The 16,519-nt window shown below is 40.3% G+C and overlaps 1 protein-coding gene across 8 annotated transcripts in view; it reads left to right on the top strand.

Moving 5' to 3' along the window:
• The window catches only part of LOC128698339 (uncharacterized), a 29,093-nt gene extending 14,657 nt beyond the window's left edge, over positions 1-14,436 (top strand). For 4 of the 8 annotated variants that reach the window (XR_011394614.1, XR_011394613.1, XM_070104478.1 and 1 more), the window contains 3 exons: positions 415-628; positions 10,167-10,384; positions 13,367-14,436. Coding sequence is in view for 6 of the 8 variants with exons in the window: in XM_070104478.1 (XP_069960579.1) it covers positions 415-628; positions 10,167-10,384; positions 13,367-13,416 (482 nt within the window). In the remaining 2 variants the exon portion in view is untranslated. The remainder of the gene's footprint in view (positions 1-414; positions 629-10,166; positions 10,385-13,366) is intronic. The other 4 variants (XM_070104481.1, XM_070104480.1, XM_070104482.1 and 1 more) reach the window with 4 other exon arrangements.
• The last annotated feature ends 2,083 nt before the right edge of the window (positions 14,437-16,519 follow it).

Here is a 16,519-nt window from a genome sequence, read left to right on the forward strand (position 1 = left end):
TTTGTAAGAATTTTCCCTCTGTGAGCTTTGTGATGTTAAGAGGGACATGTGTGTTTCCAAACTGTATCAAGTAGGTTTTGTCAATATTTAGAGTAGATTTTCTGTAATTTGGTATTGGCTAGCACGACCGAAGAAAACAGTGTGGTTCTGAGTAGTTGCGATAGGTTGCTTATGTAAATGAAGAGGGCCAAGGACACTTTTGTGTGGGAAGAGTTTGCTTCATTTGTGTACACATTGTAGTTTGAGGGAATTGCCTCTTATACTATAGAGACAATTTCATGTTGAGCAACACCTGTATCAAAAGTAAATCAATGAATATAGTTTTTTCTGGAGTGCACTGTACAACTGTAATGACACTATTGCAAACAAACCAACCACTTTTCTGTGTTTCACTGATATCTCCCACATCTGCAGAGTTTCCTGCATCGTTTTGTGCTTCTCCATGCTGTTCCCATTATTTTAATACTATAGAAGAGGCCAAAGAAGCTCCAGCAGTCAAAAGTGCCATTCTACCAAGATATCATCATCAGTACTACCAACCCGCTATCTGGAAGTCGAAGCACACCTGTTGTACATTCCACAATGTACTGCACATGTGTGCTTTGTTGCACAATCTCTACAAATCAGAGTTAAGTAAACAGTGACTTGTATAGTATTTCCTAGTATCTTTGAATAATTTTCCTGATACTAAACTAACAAACATTTCCTCTGTTTATTAGTTACATTTTCAGGCTTTACAAATGAATTGTATTTTGATTTTTTATTCACATAATGAATTTTTATTCACGGCAAAAAATAGATTACGTATTTACTTTTATGCAATGTTGTAATAATTGTATAAATAATAAGAACATAAGAAAGAAGGAACACTGCAGCAGGTCTACTGGCCCATGCCAGGCAGGTCCAAGTCTCCTACCGGCTTAAGCCAATGCCCCAACCTAGTCAGGTCGGGTCACATTCACCCAAGGAACATGGCAACTGACCTAGTAGTACAAGCTAATCAGGTCCAGCTCACTCCCACCCGTGTATTCATCTAACGTATTTTTAAAATTACACAACTTTTTAGCCTCTATAACTGTACTTGGGAGTTTGTTCCACTCATCCACAACTCTATTACCAAACCAGTGCTTTCCTATATCCTTCCTGAATCTGAATTTATCCAACTTAAAACCATTGCTACGAGTCCCATCCAGGCTAGACACTTTGAGCACGTCATTTACATCCCCTTTATTTACTCCTGTCTTCCATTTGTACACCTCAATCATATCCCCCCCTGGTTCTATGCCTTTCTAAAGAGTGCAGATTCAGGGCCTCAGTCTATCCTCATAGGGAAGATTTCTGATCCATGGGATCAACTTTGTCATCCTCCTCTGTATGTTTTCCAGAGCATTTATATGCATTCAGTCAATCAATCAATCAAGCGTATTCTCTATAAGGATTACAAAGCAGGGTTTATGGATTTTGGATATTGTGTGATTTACATGTTTTAAAATACTAATTACAGAGGGGGCCACTAGGACACCTAGCATGGCTAGGCATTTCGGCCAGACTTGGATTAATTCTTAACTTTAAATTATTACAGATTATGGTATTAAGGCTAAGTGACTACATTATAGTTTGTGAGTTTAGCAATGTGAATGCAGTGGACCCTCGACCAGCGATATTAATCTGTTCCTGAGAGCTCATCGTTAATCAAAATTATCGTTGGTCGAGTTAATTTTCCCCATAAGAAATAATGGAAATCAAATTAATCCGTGCAAGACACCCAAAAGTATTGAAAAAAAAAATTTTACCACATGAAATATTAATTTTAATACACACAAACTGAAGAAGACATGCACAGTTACATGACACTTACCTTTATTGAAGATCTGGTGATGATTGATGGGATGGGAGGAGGGGAGAGTGTTGATGGTGTTAGTGTTTAGAAGGGGAATCCCCTTCCATTAGGACTTGAGGTGGCAAGTCCTTTTTCGGGGTTACTTCCCTTGTTCTTTTAATGCCACTAGGACCAGCTTGAGAGTCACTGGATCTCTGTCGCACAACATATCTGTCCATAGAGGCCTGTACCTCCCGTTCCTTTATGACATTCCTAAAGTGTTGAACAACATTGTCAGTGTCACAATTAAACACTTGTTCAGGTTTCAATTCTTCACTATGTACTCCTTGAATTCCTGCACATATTTTTCAGCTGCTTTTTGGTCCAAACTGGCAGTCTCACCATGCCTTATCACACTATGTATGCCACTACGATTCTTAAATCTCTCAAACCAACCTTTGCTGGCTTTAAATTCGCTCACATCATCACTAGTTGCTGACATTTTTCTAATTAAATCCTCATGCAACTTCCTAGCCTTTTCACATATGATCGCTTGAGAGTTGCTATCTCCTGCTATCTGTTTTTCGTTTATCCACACCAATAACAGTCTCTCAACATCTTCTATCACTTGCGATCTCAGTTTCGAAAACATAGTTGCACCTTTGTCAAGAACAGCTTCCTTGATTGCCATTTTCTTGGCCACAATAGTAGCGATGATTGATTGGGGTTTTGTGTACAACCTGGCCATCTCGGAGACACGCACTCCACTTTCATACTTAGCAATGATCTCTTTCTTCATATCCATAGTAATTCTCACCCTTTTTGGTGTAGGGTTGGCACTAGAAGGTTTCTTGGGGCCCATGGTGACTTATTTTGCAGGTGCAATCACTAAAAAGGCTGTGATAATATGAAATGTTCCGATTGTATGCTTAGAAGCTACCGCGATGGCTGGCTGGCTTGTAAACACTGGCCAGAAGTGGACGTGTCTCAGACGGAACGAATAGTGTTGGTCGAGTTTTTTAGCGCTAGTCGAGGCAAAATTTTTGCGTTAAAATGTATCGCTAGTCGGATTTATCGTTAATCGATGCCATCGTTGGTCGAGGGTCCACTGTACTTTTGTTTTGGCACAATACATAGTGTCTATATTGGAGTATCACAGGCAAACTTATGACTAGTTAGGATTCCATACCATGGGCGGGACTTGAACCCGCGGTCAGAGAGTCGTGAAACTCCAGACTCTCTGACCGCGGGTTTAAGTCCCGCCCGTGGTATGGTTTGTTTGCAATCGTGTCATTACGATTTCGTGAGTCAGTTAGGATTCATTATTTTAAGATTAAGATTCGTATTTCTGTGTTTATAGTTAATGGGTGAGCGAGTGTAAGTGTGAACCACCAGGTGGTTTTCATGTAGTTAGTTGACGGGGTGTATCAGGGAGACAAGATGTTTTCTAACTGTAGTTTTGAAAGTGATGAATGTGTCTGCAGTTCTGGAGTTTTATTAATTTGGTGAGAACTGATGAATATTGTTTGAGAATATCTTTGTGTAATAAGCCCTGTCTATATTGCTTTTCATATTTGTGTTTCTTATCAATGGATTTCAGAATGCTGCTGGTTAGCCATGGGCAACCAAGCCATTTATTCGTGATGTGTTTCGTTTATATAGGACAATGTTTGTCGTATAGTCTAAGTATTTTGTTAAGTAAAATGTCTGTCCAGTCGTCAATACCATTGGCATTGGAGAATTCTGTAGGCCAGTCAACAGTCTCTAGGTCTGCTGTGAAATTCCTTCTTGAGGCCTCATCACGGAGTCTAAATGAAACTGTTGCATTCGAGTGGTGGCGGCGGCGGTGGCGGCTCACTAATGTTTGTTAAGAGGAAAGTTGGGTAGTGGTCTGTAGTGCTGTCTGTGATTATCCCTGATTTAAGGGGGGGGGCTAGTATATTGGTCCATATGTGGTCTATTATGGTTGCACTCATCTCAGTCAGCCTGGTTGGTTTAGTTATTGTCGGTACGAGAAGTGTGTTGTTCGTATTATTGACGAAATCAGTTACAGGCTGATCATCTGGTTGGCCAAGGTTGATATTGAAGTCTCCAGCTAAGAGAAGGCAGTGCTTGTTCATTTGTCTGTTTGTTACAAGTGCCTTTAGATTCTCACTGAAATTTGGGATGTTTGTGCAGGGTATCCGGTAAATGGCAATGATTGTTATAGGCGTCTTAAGGTTTTTTACAGGAAAATTAGCAAAAATGTATTCCCCGCATTCATTACTAAAGCAAGCGGTGCTAATACAAGATAGTTGGTTAGAGTAATAGATTGCAATACCACCCCCAACTTGGTATGGTCTGCAGTTGTGGATTGCTGTGTATCCTGGTAGAGGGTAGATATCTATTGTGTCCTGCTTAAGCCAGGTCTCGGTAAGAATAATGCAGGAGAAAGGTGTCTTTAGTGACTCAAGGAGTGCCAGGAGGTCATCATAGTGTTTGCTTAAGGACCTGATGTTGTAGTTAAGAATTGATAGACTTTGAGCAGTGTTTAGGATAGTTCTGGCTTGTGATGCTGTGTAATAAAGGCAATTACTCTCCAATAAGTTTGGATTGTGCGTTAGATTACGGAGGTTTAGATCAGGGTCGACGCGATCGTTCATCTTTTAGGTTTAAATAGCGGTTATTTATATCCCGTATTGTGCGGCGAGTTCTAATACTGGTATCTGTAGTAGTGGGAAGTTTGGACAAGTATATAGCTAAAGCACTTTGGTCATATAGTGTATAGTCACAAATAAACATAATGAAGTTGATATTGTCTGTGTGTTGTGGTAGAATGAGCTAAAGTACAACTAGGTATAAACTAATATTATAAAAATACAAATTACAAATAGCACCAGACTCACTCTTGTAATTGCACTAAGGTCTAATATAATGAATTTGGTATTGTCTATGTATTGAGCTAGAATGAGCTAAAGTACAACCAGGTATAAACTAATAAAAATACAAATTAAAATGGTACAAGATTCTCACTTGCAATTGCACTAAGGTCTAATATAAGTTGTTAACAAGAACAAGATTATAACTAGATTGAAATTGACAAGATAAAATGCACAAATTAATGTGCCAAAAGAATAAAAAAAAAATAAAAATGGCAACTTGTTTATAATATGATAGTAAGATGGTACAAAGGATAATACAGTGGACCCCCGGTTAACGATATTTTTTCACTCCAGAAGTATGTTCAGGTGCCAGTACTGACCGTTGGACAAATGTTAACATAGAATATACAAACTTGAAAATTTGGCAACAAATGGTAAAGAAAAGTATAAAATAATGATTAATGTACAAAAGTAAAATTGACTGGTAGTAAATATGGTGTTTAATAAAATTTGAGTAAGTAATAAAGATTACAAAAAATATTAATAAAAATAAAAATAAATGTTTATTTCAAGTACTAAATTTTAAGAAGAGTTATTTGGATTCAATATTGGACTGGTAGTTATACTAGAGCTTAATTGGCAGTACAAGGTATTTAAGAGTAAGGAACTACTGTAAGATAGTAAATGTGGTATTAAAACAGGTTATTGTAATTAAACAAGTAATGGTAGTTAAAATAATGTCAAAAATGTTAAGAGTAAATTGTACTGATAGTAAAAATGGTATTTGATAATAAATTTGGTAAGTAATAGCAATTAATAGTATTTAAAGAAATATGAGGTTGTAATATGGACAAGAAAGTATTAATGAAGCAAATATTTAAGCAATCAATAGTAGTAATTAAGAAAATTATGTAATATAAGGTGACTTATGCTTACTAGTAAAATCACATTACCGAGGTAGTTGATTTTTTGATTATTACTAAGAGATTGTACTGTGAAATTTGTACAATAATGGAGCAAAACATACACTACACGTAGGCTTTTAGGTCGGACACTGTCCAACCCCGAGAAATCGCGATAGATCGTTCTCGTCCGTGATTGTGTACAGTTGGCCTACATTTGTTTTCCCAAGTAGAATTTTCCCATCCCATGTGAAGCGTTGGTGTATTGTGTCATTATTCTCCCGCTCAAGTTTTCCGACTCTATACAGGAGGTTCTGACGTTTTTTGGCGAGACACTCGTTTATGCATACCTCTTTCTTTAATAGATGCAATAATTAAGTCTTTTTTCCTGTCGTGCGAGTGGAATCTAAGCATTCTGTAATACGGTGACCAAAACTGTGCAGCATAATCTAAATGAAGCCTAACCAAGGATATATAGAGTTGAAGAACAACCCGAGGACTCGTATTATTTACGCTTCTCAATATGAAGCCAAGGATTTTGTTAGCTTTATTGCAAACACTTATGCACTGTTGTCTCGGTTTCGGATTACCGCTAACCAGAACTCGTAAATCTTTTTCGCAACCCGTAACATTAAGATCTACATTGTTTAGTTTGTGTGGCATGGTTATTTTCCTGTCCAACATTTAGAACTTTGCATTCATTTATATTAAACTGCATCTGCCACTCATCCGACCACTGCATCAGTCTCTTCAAATCTCGGAGCGCTCTAGTGTCCTCATCGGAACGAATTCGACAGCCTATTTTGGCGTCGTCGGCAGACTTGCTTACGTCGCTCTGCATGCCCTCGTCGGTGTCATTTATGTAGATTGCGAACAACAGGGGGCCCAACACTGACCCCCGTGGAACACCGCTCGTGACGCTTCCCCACTCTGATTTCTCCCCATTTATGCAAACTCTCCTCTGCTGCCTATTTGTCAACCGTGCCTCTATCCAGGAAAAAATTTCTCCTCCTGTTCCATGCGCCTTAATTTTCCTCAGTAGTCTCTGATGTGGGATCCTGTCAAAAGCCTTACTTGCTGACTTATACACAATATCACATTCATTACCATGATGTACCTCCTCAAACACCTCGGCGAAAAAAGTTAATAAATTCGTAAGGCAGGAACACCCCTTTGTAAAACCGTGCTGAGATTCCTCGATTAATTTATGCTTTTTAAGGTGGCTACGAACTGCCTCGGCAATTATTGATTCCATAAATTTTCCCACTGTAGAGGTTAGTCTTATTGGTCTATAGTTTGAAGCTAAGGACCTGTCACCTGCTTTGAAAATAGGTACTATCACATTTGCCATTTTCCACCTATCTGGCAGCATGGCAGTCTGTAGTGATATGTTGAAAAGATTAGCCAGAGGTTTGCTAAGCTCCTCTTTACATTGCTTTAGAACCCTTGCATACAGTTCATCAGGGCCTGGGGATTTGTTAGGTTTTAATTTACCTATTTGCCTAAGGACCCTAATTGTGCAAAATTTATCATCATCCTGTTCTACATAATTTATTATTTCTGGAATATCGCTAGTATCTTCCCATGTAAAAACCGAGAAGAAGTACGTGTTAAAAATTCTACACATTTCCTTGTCGCCGTTCGTGAGCTGACCCGAGTAACTTTTGAGTGGGCCTGTCTTGTCCCCGATGTTACTTTTGTATACCTGAAAGAATCCTTTTGGGTTAGTCTTTGATTCTCTTGCAAGTTTAACCTCATAATCTCTATGCAATCAGCATAACTTAGTTGAGCTATGAGCTAGCTGGCTGGCTGGCTGGCTGGCTGGCTGGCTGGCTGGCTGGCTGGCTGGCTGGCTGGCTGGCTGACTGGCTGACTGGCTGACTGGCTGACTGACTGACTGACTGACTGACTGACTGACTGGCTGGCTGGCTGGCTGGCTGGCTGGCTGGCTGGCTGGCTGGCTGACTGGCTGACTGGCTGGCTGGCTGACTGGCTGACTGACTGACTGACTGACTGACTGACACTGACTGACTGACTGACACTGACTGACACTGACTGACACTGACACTGACTGACACTGACTGACACTGACTGACACTGACTGACTGACTGACCTGACCTGACCTGACCTGACCTGACCTGACCTGACCTGACCTGACCTGACTGGAGACCTAACACATCTATCTATCTTCTGTCCTGCAAAACCTGCCAAAGAAATGCTTTAAATAAGTTACGTACAAAGACTTTTAGATTTAGTATAAAACAGCATAATTTCAGTTTTGCGAGGTTATTATCACCTGTCATCCTTAAGTCAAGCTTCACTTTTAATATCATTCCGGTTCCATAAGAGATACTTTGTAATTTTGGAACAGAACCTAACTTGAATTGAATTAAAAGAATCACGACACCTTCAAGAGCAACCAGGAATTACTTCAAATACAATGGGTAGATTTTAATTTCAAATTAATTAGCCAATGTATAATAATCTAGTCAAACCATTAAACAATTCACAACTTTTCTATATCCACAACACTGGAAAAAAACCATTTGCCCCACAAAGAAATTTTCTTAATTCAAAGTTGACCTATCTCCAGCTTTATAAATTTGCATCGTATTTGCCATTTTAAGAGCATAAGAAAGAAGGAACACTGCAACAGGCCTACTGGCCCATGCGAGGCAGGTGCAAGTCTCCTACCGGCTTAAGCCAACGCACCCGACCTAGTTGGGTTGGGTCACACTCACTCGAACACGGCGACTGACATAGCAGCACAAGCTAATTGGGTCCAACTCACACCCACTCGTGCATTTATCAAACCTATTTTTAAAACTACACATTTTAGCCCCTAACTGTACTCGGGATTCTGTTCCATTCATCCGCGACTGTTACCAGACCAGTTCACAGTGATATGTTGAAAAGACCAAGTTTTGCTAAATTCCCCTTACAACATTTGCAAATGTGATACCTGTTTACAAGGGAGATTGGTCTATAATTTAAAGATAGCTACCTATTTGCTAAAGCATTGTTTTGAAAATGGATGGAATAAATTGCCCAAGCAATTAGAGGCCACCTTCAAAGATATCGACGAATCTCTGGACAATTTTACAACGAGGCTTTCCTGCCTTACGAATCTACTTTCTTATCTGAGGTATTTGAGGAATGTAGAGGCACAGAATAAGATTAAAAATATCCTAGACATCCTCCATCCTTGATGTGGGCAAGAAGTAGTGGAAAAAAACTCAACTCGGGCGTAACTTACAGACCTCCAGACCTCGATAGGACGTGCAGTAAACCGGCATGGGATGAAATTCGTAAGGCTTCTAGATTTGAAAATATGGCATTAATGGGAAAATTTAACCAAAAATTGATTAGAGCAACTTGACAGGAATCTCTACTTTATACAAGTCAGAATTTCTTTTTTAAAACAGTGACAGAACCTACTAGAGGAAATAACCTGCTTGACTTGGTTCTTGCCAACGAGGAATCTCTAAATATCGTGTTTTTAATTATGAACATGGGGGAAAGCAATTTCGAATCACTCTTTCAAGACATCATTGAATTACCCTAATAACCACAATCAAGTCAGACCCTAACTTCCACTTGGAAGATTTCACAGGACAAATTACCTGGGTGGGTTGAACTGGAATGACCTGACTTGGGTAGCTGGTGATGGTTTCTGATATTTCTCAGAGCCTAGTTCTAGCTGCTCAAACTACATACTAGTGTTCCAAAATGGGAAATTAGATCAAAATTATCCAAACTGATACACAGATTAAAACATGTCATTGATCAAAAGAAAGAAGCACTAGTTGGCCTGCTGGCCCATGCAAGGCTAGAAGATAGACAGAGGGCCCCAAATCTGCAGTCTAGAAAGGCATAGAATTAAGGGGGTGGGGGGCACACCATATGATGGAGGTGCTTAAATGGAAAACAGGAACAGATATAGGGGATGCAAACAACATGCTAAAAATATCTAACCAAGACATGACTCTCAGCAATGGTTTCAAGTTGGAAAAAAAATTTAGGTTCAGAAAGGACAAGAACATAAGAAAGAAGGAACACTGCATCAGGCCTACCGAAATAATATCGGCACATTTGTGAACGTACGTTAGACCCGCCAGCCGTACGTACAACCCCCCCTCCCACCTCTTCCGCTTTTAACATTTCTGTCGCGATCCCGTCGGTTCGAGCTGCTTTACCCCGTTTCACTGTATGTAATGCCTCGTGCACCTCCCCCACACTCACGTGCTGCTTTTCTCGACTGGTGAAAGATGTTATACGTCCCTGGCCATTGCGTGAAATTATTGCCTCCATCTCTTCATCAACATTTTAAAGTTCCTCAGTGTATATACAGTATAAGTATAAGTGAGAAATGCAATTTATACAGTAGATTTTGTTTGGTGTTTTTGAAAGTTGATGATACAGAGCATTTACTGTATTGTTCTCCAGTTTGTCTCCTGGCTTCCATCAGTTACTGGAGTGTGAACACAGTGAAAGCTTTCCTTATATACAAATTTTTATTTCTTGCAAAGGTTAGAATGTGTGATTTTGTATTATAATAATTTTGTATTATCCACCTACTGCAGCCCCATCCTGCAGTATTCTCCAACCACAGCCCTACCCTGCAATATGCTCCAACCACAGCCCCACCCTGCAGTATTCTCCAACCACAGCCCCACCCTGCAGTATTCTCCAACCACAGCCCTACCCTGGAGTTATTCTCCAACCACAGCCCTACCCTGGAGTTATTCTCCAACCACAGCCCCAGCGTACAGTATTCTTCACCAGCTTGCCTTTCTTATATGTAATATGATTTTTCTGTTCAGCTCATTAAGATAAATAATTGATTAGCCAAAGTTCCATTGAACCTACTTTCCATTTTTAGAGGAAAAAAAAATATTTGGCACCCAAAAATCGCCAGACTGTAGTCTAGCATTTTTAGCCATACTTGGCTGGATTTTAAAAAAATATTTAAAATCACTATACAGGCACTATTATTGATACTGATTAAGAATATAAAAATCATACACAGTGGTCCCTCGTTTTTCGTAAGCATCAGAAGTTGTAATTTTTGAAACTCGTAACACGTTTTTTGTCGGAACATCGACTCGCGAATCGTCGTCCGACTTGCAAGCGGTCGTTCATCCCAGACGTGCACCCATGCCTCGAGCGGCCCCATGCTCCGTTCCCAGCCGGTGTGCCATTACTTACGAGTGAGGGAGGACGATCTCGCCCGTTTATACAATACATTTCATAATATTCCATTCGTTTTAGTGGTTACAACTGCTAAATAAGGTACCACGGCTCCAAAGAAAGCTTCTAGTGCCAGCCCTCTGGTAAAGAATGCGAGAAACACGATACAATTCAAGAAAAAGTCTGTAGAAAAACAGGAAAGTGGTGGCGGTAGCAGTTGTGATCGTGGTAGAGGGCGGTAGTGATGGTGGTAGCAGTTGTGATAGTGGTAGAGGGTGCCTTCTTCAGTGATTCAGCAATTTGACTAACTCCTCCAATACTGTTGGAGTTGTATGGGGCTACAGGAAACAGCGCCGCCTCAGTTGCAGCCTTCACCACTATTATGTATGGCTTATGCTCTCGGTGGTCATTATATGCCCAACAACAACCCAACACCAGTCGTGACATACGTAATGACTTGTTCATTTTAGAGTATATTCCATGTTTTTATGTTATTAATATTGTTTCTTATGTCGTATTAGTTGAATTGCGATAGATAAATAAGCTGTCGAGTTGATATCGGTGTCGTTCTCCAACAGTTAAGGCGTCTCGTGTCCCTCTGCCATACACCAACAAGTCTTGAATGAAGGTTAGTGTGATGTTAAATGTTCATTTATCCATTTTATTAGTGCTTTAAATTTATTTGTCATTCTTTTCTGCATGTAAATCTATAAGCTAGAGAAGTGACCCCTGATAAGGACTTGGTAGCTAGAGTCCTTATGGACCCCCTTCCCTTTCCAAACAATAACCTCTCTTCTTTCTCCATGTCTTGCATCCATCAACAACAGCAGCAGCAGCAGTCTTCAATGAAGGTAACTGTCATGTTGAATGTTTATTGTTTTGTGCATGCAGATGTATCACTTTAAGGTAAACAGAAAAATTTTTTTGTCGATACTTTTGGGTGTTTGGAATGGATTAATTGTGTTTACATTATTTCTCATGGGAAAAATGGTTTTGCAACTCATCAGTTTCGACAATAGTCACACACTCCGGAACGGATTAATTACGAAAAATGAGGGGCCACCGTAATTTTGGCACATTTTGATTCGAGCTCAGACGATGTTTTTTCCTCTTACAAGTCTGTATTAATCGGCATCAAAACTAGTACATACCTGTATAGAGATGCTAGGCTTGATGGAGCTCTCTGCCTAATCAATTACATCCCAGAATTTTGAAAAAATTCCAGAAAAGAAACAAATTCATCATTAAAAATTTTCATTGCCATCATTCACACATAATCACTGTCTTTTCAGATGTCACTCCAAACAACAAATATTCCAAACCGTTCCTTTATGTCTGGTTAACTGGTCGTCCTAAACGCCTTTGCAAAATATTATACTGCTCACATTCCAAGCTTGTCAGGTCTCAAAAACCATTTATCTTGAACACTTTTGCTGTATTCCCATTGCACACACAATCTCTCTACCTCCCTCCCTCCCTCCACCCTTTCCTAGAATGACCACTACCCATCCTTCCCCCTAAAGATTTGTACACCCTCCAAGTTATTCTATTTTGCTCCATCCTCTCTAAATGAGCAAATCACCTCAATAACCCCCTCATCCCTCTGACTAATATGACAAATTCTCCGTATCACAGATACACCACACATTGCCCTTAAACATGACATGTCCACTGCGTCCAGCCTCCTCTTGGCTGCAGCATTCCCACACCTATATGAGTGTTAGTACCACTATAGTTTAGTACATTTCCCTCTTTGCCTCCATGGATAATGTTTTTTATTTCCATGCACCTCAATGCACCACTTAACTTTTTTCCTTCATCAATTGTTGGGTTAACCTTGTTGTTCATAAACCCATCTGTTGACAAATCAATTCCCAAATATCTGAACATATCCATTTCCATACTCCCTCCAATGTGATATCCAGTTTTTTCCTCGTGTAAATCGTTTGATACCCTCATCACCTTACTCTTATCTGTTCACCTTTAACTTTGTACTTTAGACATAACATCTCCACTGCCTTCAGCCTCCTTTTTGCTGCACCATTTACAACCCATGTTTTACACCTATATAAGAGTGCTGGTACTACTATACTCTACTACATTCCCTTCTTTGCCTCCATAGTGGTCTCTGTCTCCACAGATACCTCAATGCACGAATACCTTTTTTTCGTTCAGTTCTGTGGTTCACCTCTTGTTTCATAAACCTATCTTTATCTATGTTCACTTTGAAACTTGTCCATTAACATTTGCCACTTTAGAATCTCTGAAAAGCATAGTATCACCAGCAAAAAGTAACTAACTGTGTCAACTCCCATTTTGTATTTAATTTCTCATAATTTAATTCCACCCTTTTCCCCAACACTAGCATTTGCCGGAAAGCAATGTACCCCTCTCGTACACACCCTAAGCCTTAGTGTGCTCGTATAAACTGTAGGACTCGGTAACTTGCCACCTATTCCATACGATTGTAACGTTGCTCCCCTATCCACCCTATCATACGGCTTTTCTAATTCCAGAAATGCAACGAAAACACGCATTACGAACCGTACTCATTCCACCATCTCCCGATTTTTCAAAATGTTGTGCGTTCCAGGTCGACGTCCGAGAGTCGGCAATCGGGGCAGCGTTACTACAAGCGTCTGAAGGGCAGTGTTTGCAGCCTATAGCATATTAGTGAGCCAAGTATTGGACCCATCGATGGGCCTGCTCCACCATCGAAAAGGAAGTCCTAGTTAGCCCTGATATTTGTGCTGGAGCATTTTTTTTTTTTTTTTTTTTTTTTTTTGCAGTCATCTTGTGTGGTTGCCATCTACAGTGATCACAACCCTCTCACCCATACGAGTGCCACGAAGAATCACAACGACCAACGAGGTAGTCTCAGGCCGCAACCACACGATCCTCCGAGACCTTGCCTCTCGAGCGAGAGAGCACGGCCACTAGTGCTCTGGCGGTTGAATATCGGGAGAACACTTGAGCGATGTGCCATTTTAATGGCTAGATCCTTCGGCAGGCGAGTCGTCACGCACTCTCCATCAGACTCCAATTTCCACGGTCACCGATTTGAGGTATCCACTCTCAGGGATACCGAGGGCTCATCGTTCCCTCTCGAGAACTCTGGTACTCTCGGAGCACAACCTTGGGCCAGACTCATCTGGTGCTTGTCTGGTTAACGAGGCTGTTGCTGCCGGAGACCCACTGTCCGACAACCTGGTTGATATAGGATCTGGTGAAGATGATACTTGTCCAATTTTATGTTGAAGACTTGTACACTTGTTCTGGCAGTGGTAAGAGGTTGAATAGTCTTGTTGATACAGTGTTGCCTTAAATGTTTTACTGGCTCTATGTGGGCTATAAACGATCTCTATTTGTTCAAGGCCAGACATAATTTCGTGCTTTGAACGGGGCCGTCAGCACTGAGCACTAGTGATTTGAAGTGTCACCATTGTTATTATTTCCCTTGTTTTGAAAGGTCTCAATACCCATCCCATCATCCTCCTCCTCTGGGCTGTTGTTATCTACTGTGGCCAGCAGTAACAGCCTGGTCTGAGACTGGGCCTTAGGGGACGTTGACCCTTGAAACCCTCTGCAGGTATGTTGTTATTGTTAGTAAGGTAACTAACTTAATTATTTCCAAGTCTTTTACCTGTTGTTTTTGTTCTATTTGGTGATCGAATGAATTTATTCCCATCAGGAATGATGTAAATTAGATTAGTCCATTTCAGACCCTCAAAAATACGCTTATAAAAGCACTTACAAAAATATACTTACATAATTGGTTGTGTTGGGAGCAGTTCGATTTTTGAGGTTCCACTGTATTGTTGTTTTTCACTGTAATTTTTCAGTGACTATCATTCTTATTTTAGTGTCATTTGCAAATGAAACAAAACTATGCCGGGTGTTTTTATATATGCTATGAGGATGAGAAACAGCAGCGGTACCAGAACAGTAATTTGGGGAATTGAGTTTTTTACCTTGTTGATGCTGTTTACTACTATTTTTTGTGTTGTGTGTTAGGAACTTGAAAATCCACCTTCTTACCTTCCTTGTAATGTCTGTGGCCCTCTTTTTTGTGCACTATTACTCTATGATGACATTTGTGAAACAAACACTTTTGCAAAATCTGTGCATATCACATTTGCACTTTGGTCATCTTGTAACATGTTTGTAATTCTATCATAGTGGTTCAGGAGCTGTGACAGGTATGATTGTCCTGCTCAAACACCAGTGGTGTGGGTTATGCCGGTCCAAGAAATTTGTAATCTGCTGTCTCATCACTTTTTGAATATTTTTTTGATGTAATATTTAGCTAGTGATGTATTACTTGCCTTATGCGAAGTAGCTGTCTGCACTCTTTAAGGTCTGTGGTATTTCACCTAGATGTAGGCTCTTTCTCCAAAGAATACCGAGGGCTCGTGCTAGTGGTACCTTGCACTTGTTTATAAATAGAGGATTCCCTGAATTTTGTCCAGGTGCTGAGTGGGCAAATTTTTTTTTTTAATCTATGGGATTTGTACTAATATCAGTTGGTGTGTGCAGCCTTGTGATGGAGTGAAAAATGTTTCTTGCTGTCATTTAGTGGGTTGCTGAACACCGACTGATATTGTTCTCTTAGAATTTCACTCATTTTATGTTCATCGTCCGTATACGAGTCTCGTCAATTACGGTCGAATTCTATAGGCAATTGTTTGATTTTGCATACTAGTAGAAATATTTTTGGGCGTCTCATAATATGGCCTTTTGTTGTTTTGTACTCGGGTGTGATATCCCAAGTTGTTTTCTATTGTACCATCTCGTGCGCTGTGTCTGATCTGGTTTCCTCAGCTTGATGCGTGTTTAATACAGACCTAGTATTGAGCTTGTCTGGGCACTGGTGAGGATTTAGTGCATTCATGTCTGATAGCTCTTGGTTTATTTTTTTCCAGTCATTTCTGTGGTTGTTGAAATTGAACTTGCTCAAGATATTGCAGTTCCCACACCCTGAGTTAATACTTGTTTGTTGTGCTCAGAGTATATTGTTATTGTAATTGTCTTTGATTAGTTTTTTGTTTGTGAATATCAAATCCATTTCTGGTGGGATTGTTTATCTGTTGGTTCAGTGTACACTTTTCACAAAGCTTCAGTTTGTGCCTGTTGAGCCAGGGTGGTTTTCCCTGAGATATTTCAGGTATAACATTGTGTTGTGGCATTTTACATGAGGGAGATTAAAATAGCCAGATAGCAGTTGCTGGCAGTGGTTTATATACTAAGATAATTCATACTATGGAATAAATACTTTTCTCCAGGCTGAGGGAGTGACCCCCTCAAAACTACAGAGGCCAAAGATTTTGGAATAAAGATAGTATCTAACTGTTGCATATGTGTCTGTCTTACTTAGCAACCTGGGCTATCTAGGTTGGCTAACCTTTCTTGCCCCGAGTAACCCTACCCTGGTTGTGGGCATTCCCTAAATTTTCCAATCTACCCACGGAGCAGCGGATGCGGAGGTAGAGACGACGTCAGAAACGCGTCCGGCAGTGTCTCGCGCGGGCTAGTCAAAGATGACTGTTGTGACAAACTCTAGAGAATATCTGTCGAGTCAGAGAGGATTGTTCCTCGAGGAACTGACGTGGGTCACATCCTGGGTGTTAGTTGAGTGGTGTGGGTAACATCCTTGTCAGATAATCAAATGGAGCAGCACTCGAAGAGCCTTCCGGAATGAATTAAGGTCGAAATGCGTTGAAGTTGCATCGTATTGCGTACGAGTGTC

This window comes from Cherax quadricarinatus, chromosome 92, assembly GCF_038502225.1.
Source record: "Cherax quadricarinatus isolate ZL_2023a chromosome 92, ASM3850222v1, whole genome shotgun sequence".
In the NCBI taxonomy this organism is placed as follows: Eukaryota; Metazoa; Arthropoda; class Malacostraca; order Decapoda; family Parastacidae; genus Cherax; species Cherax quadricarinatus.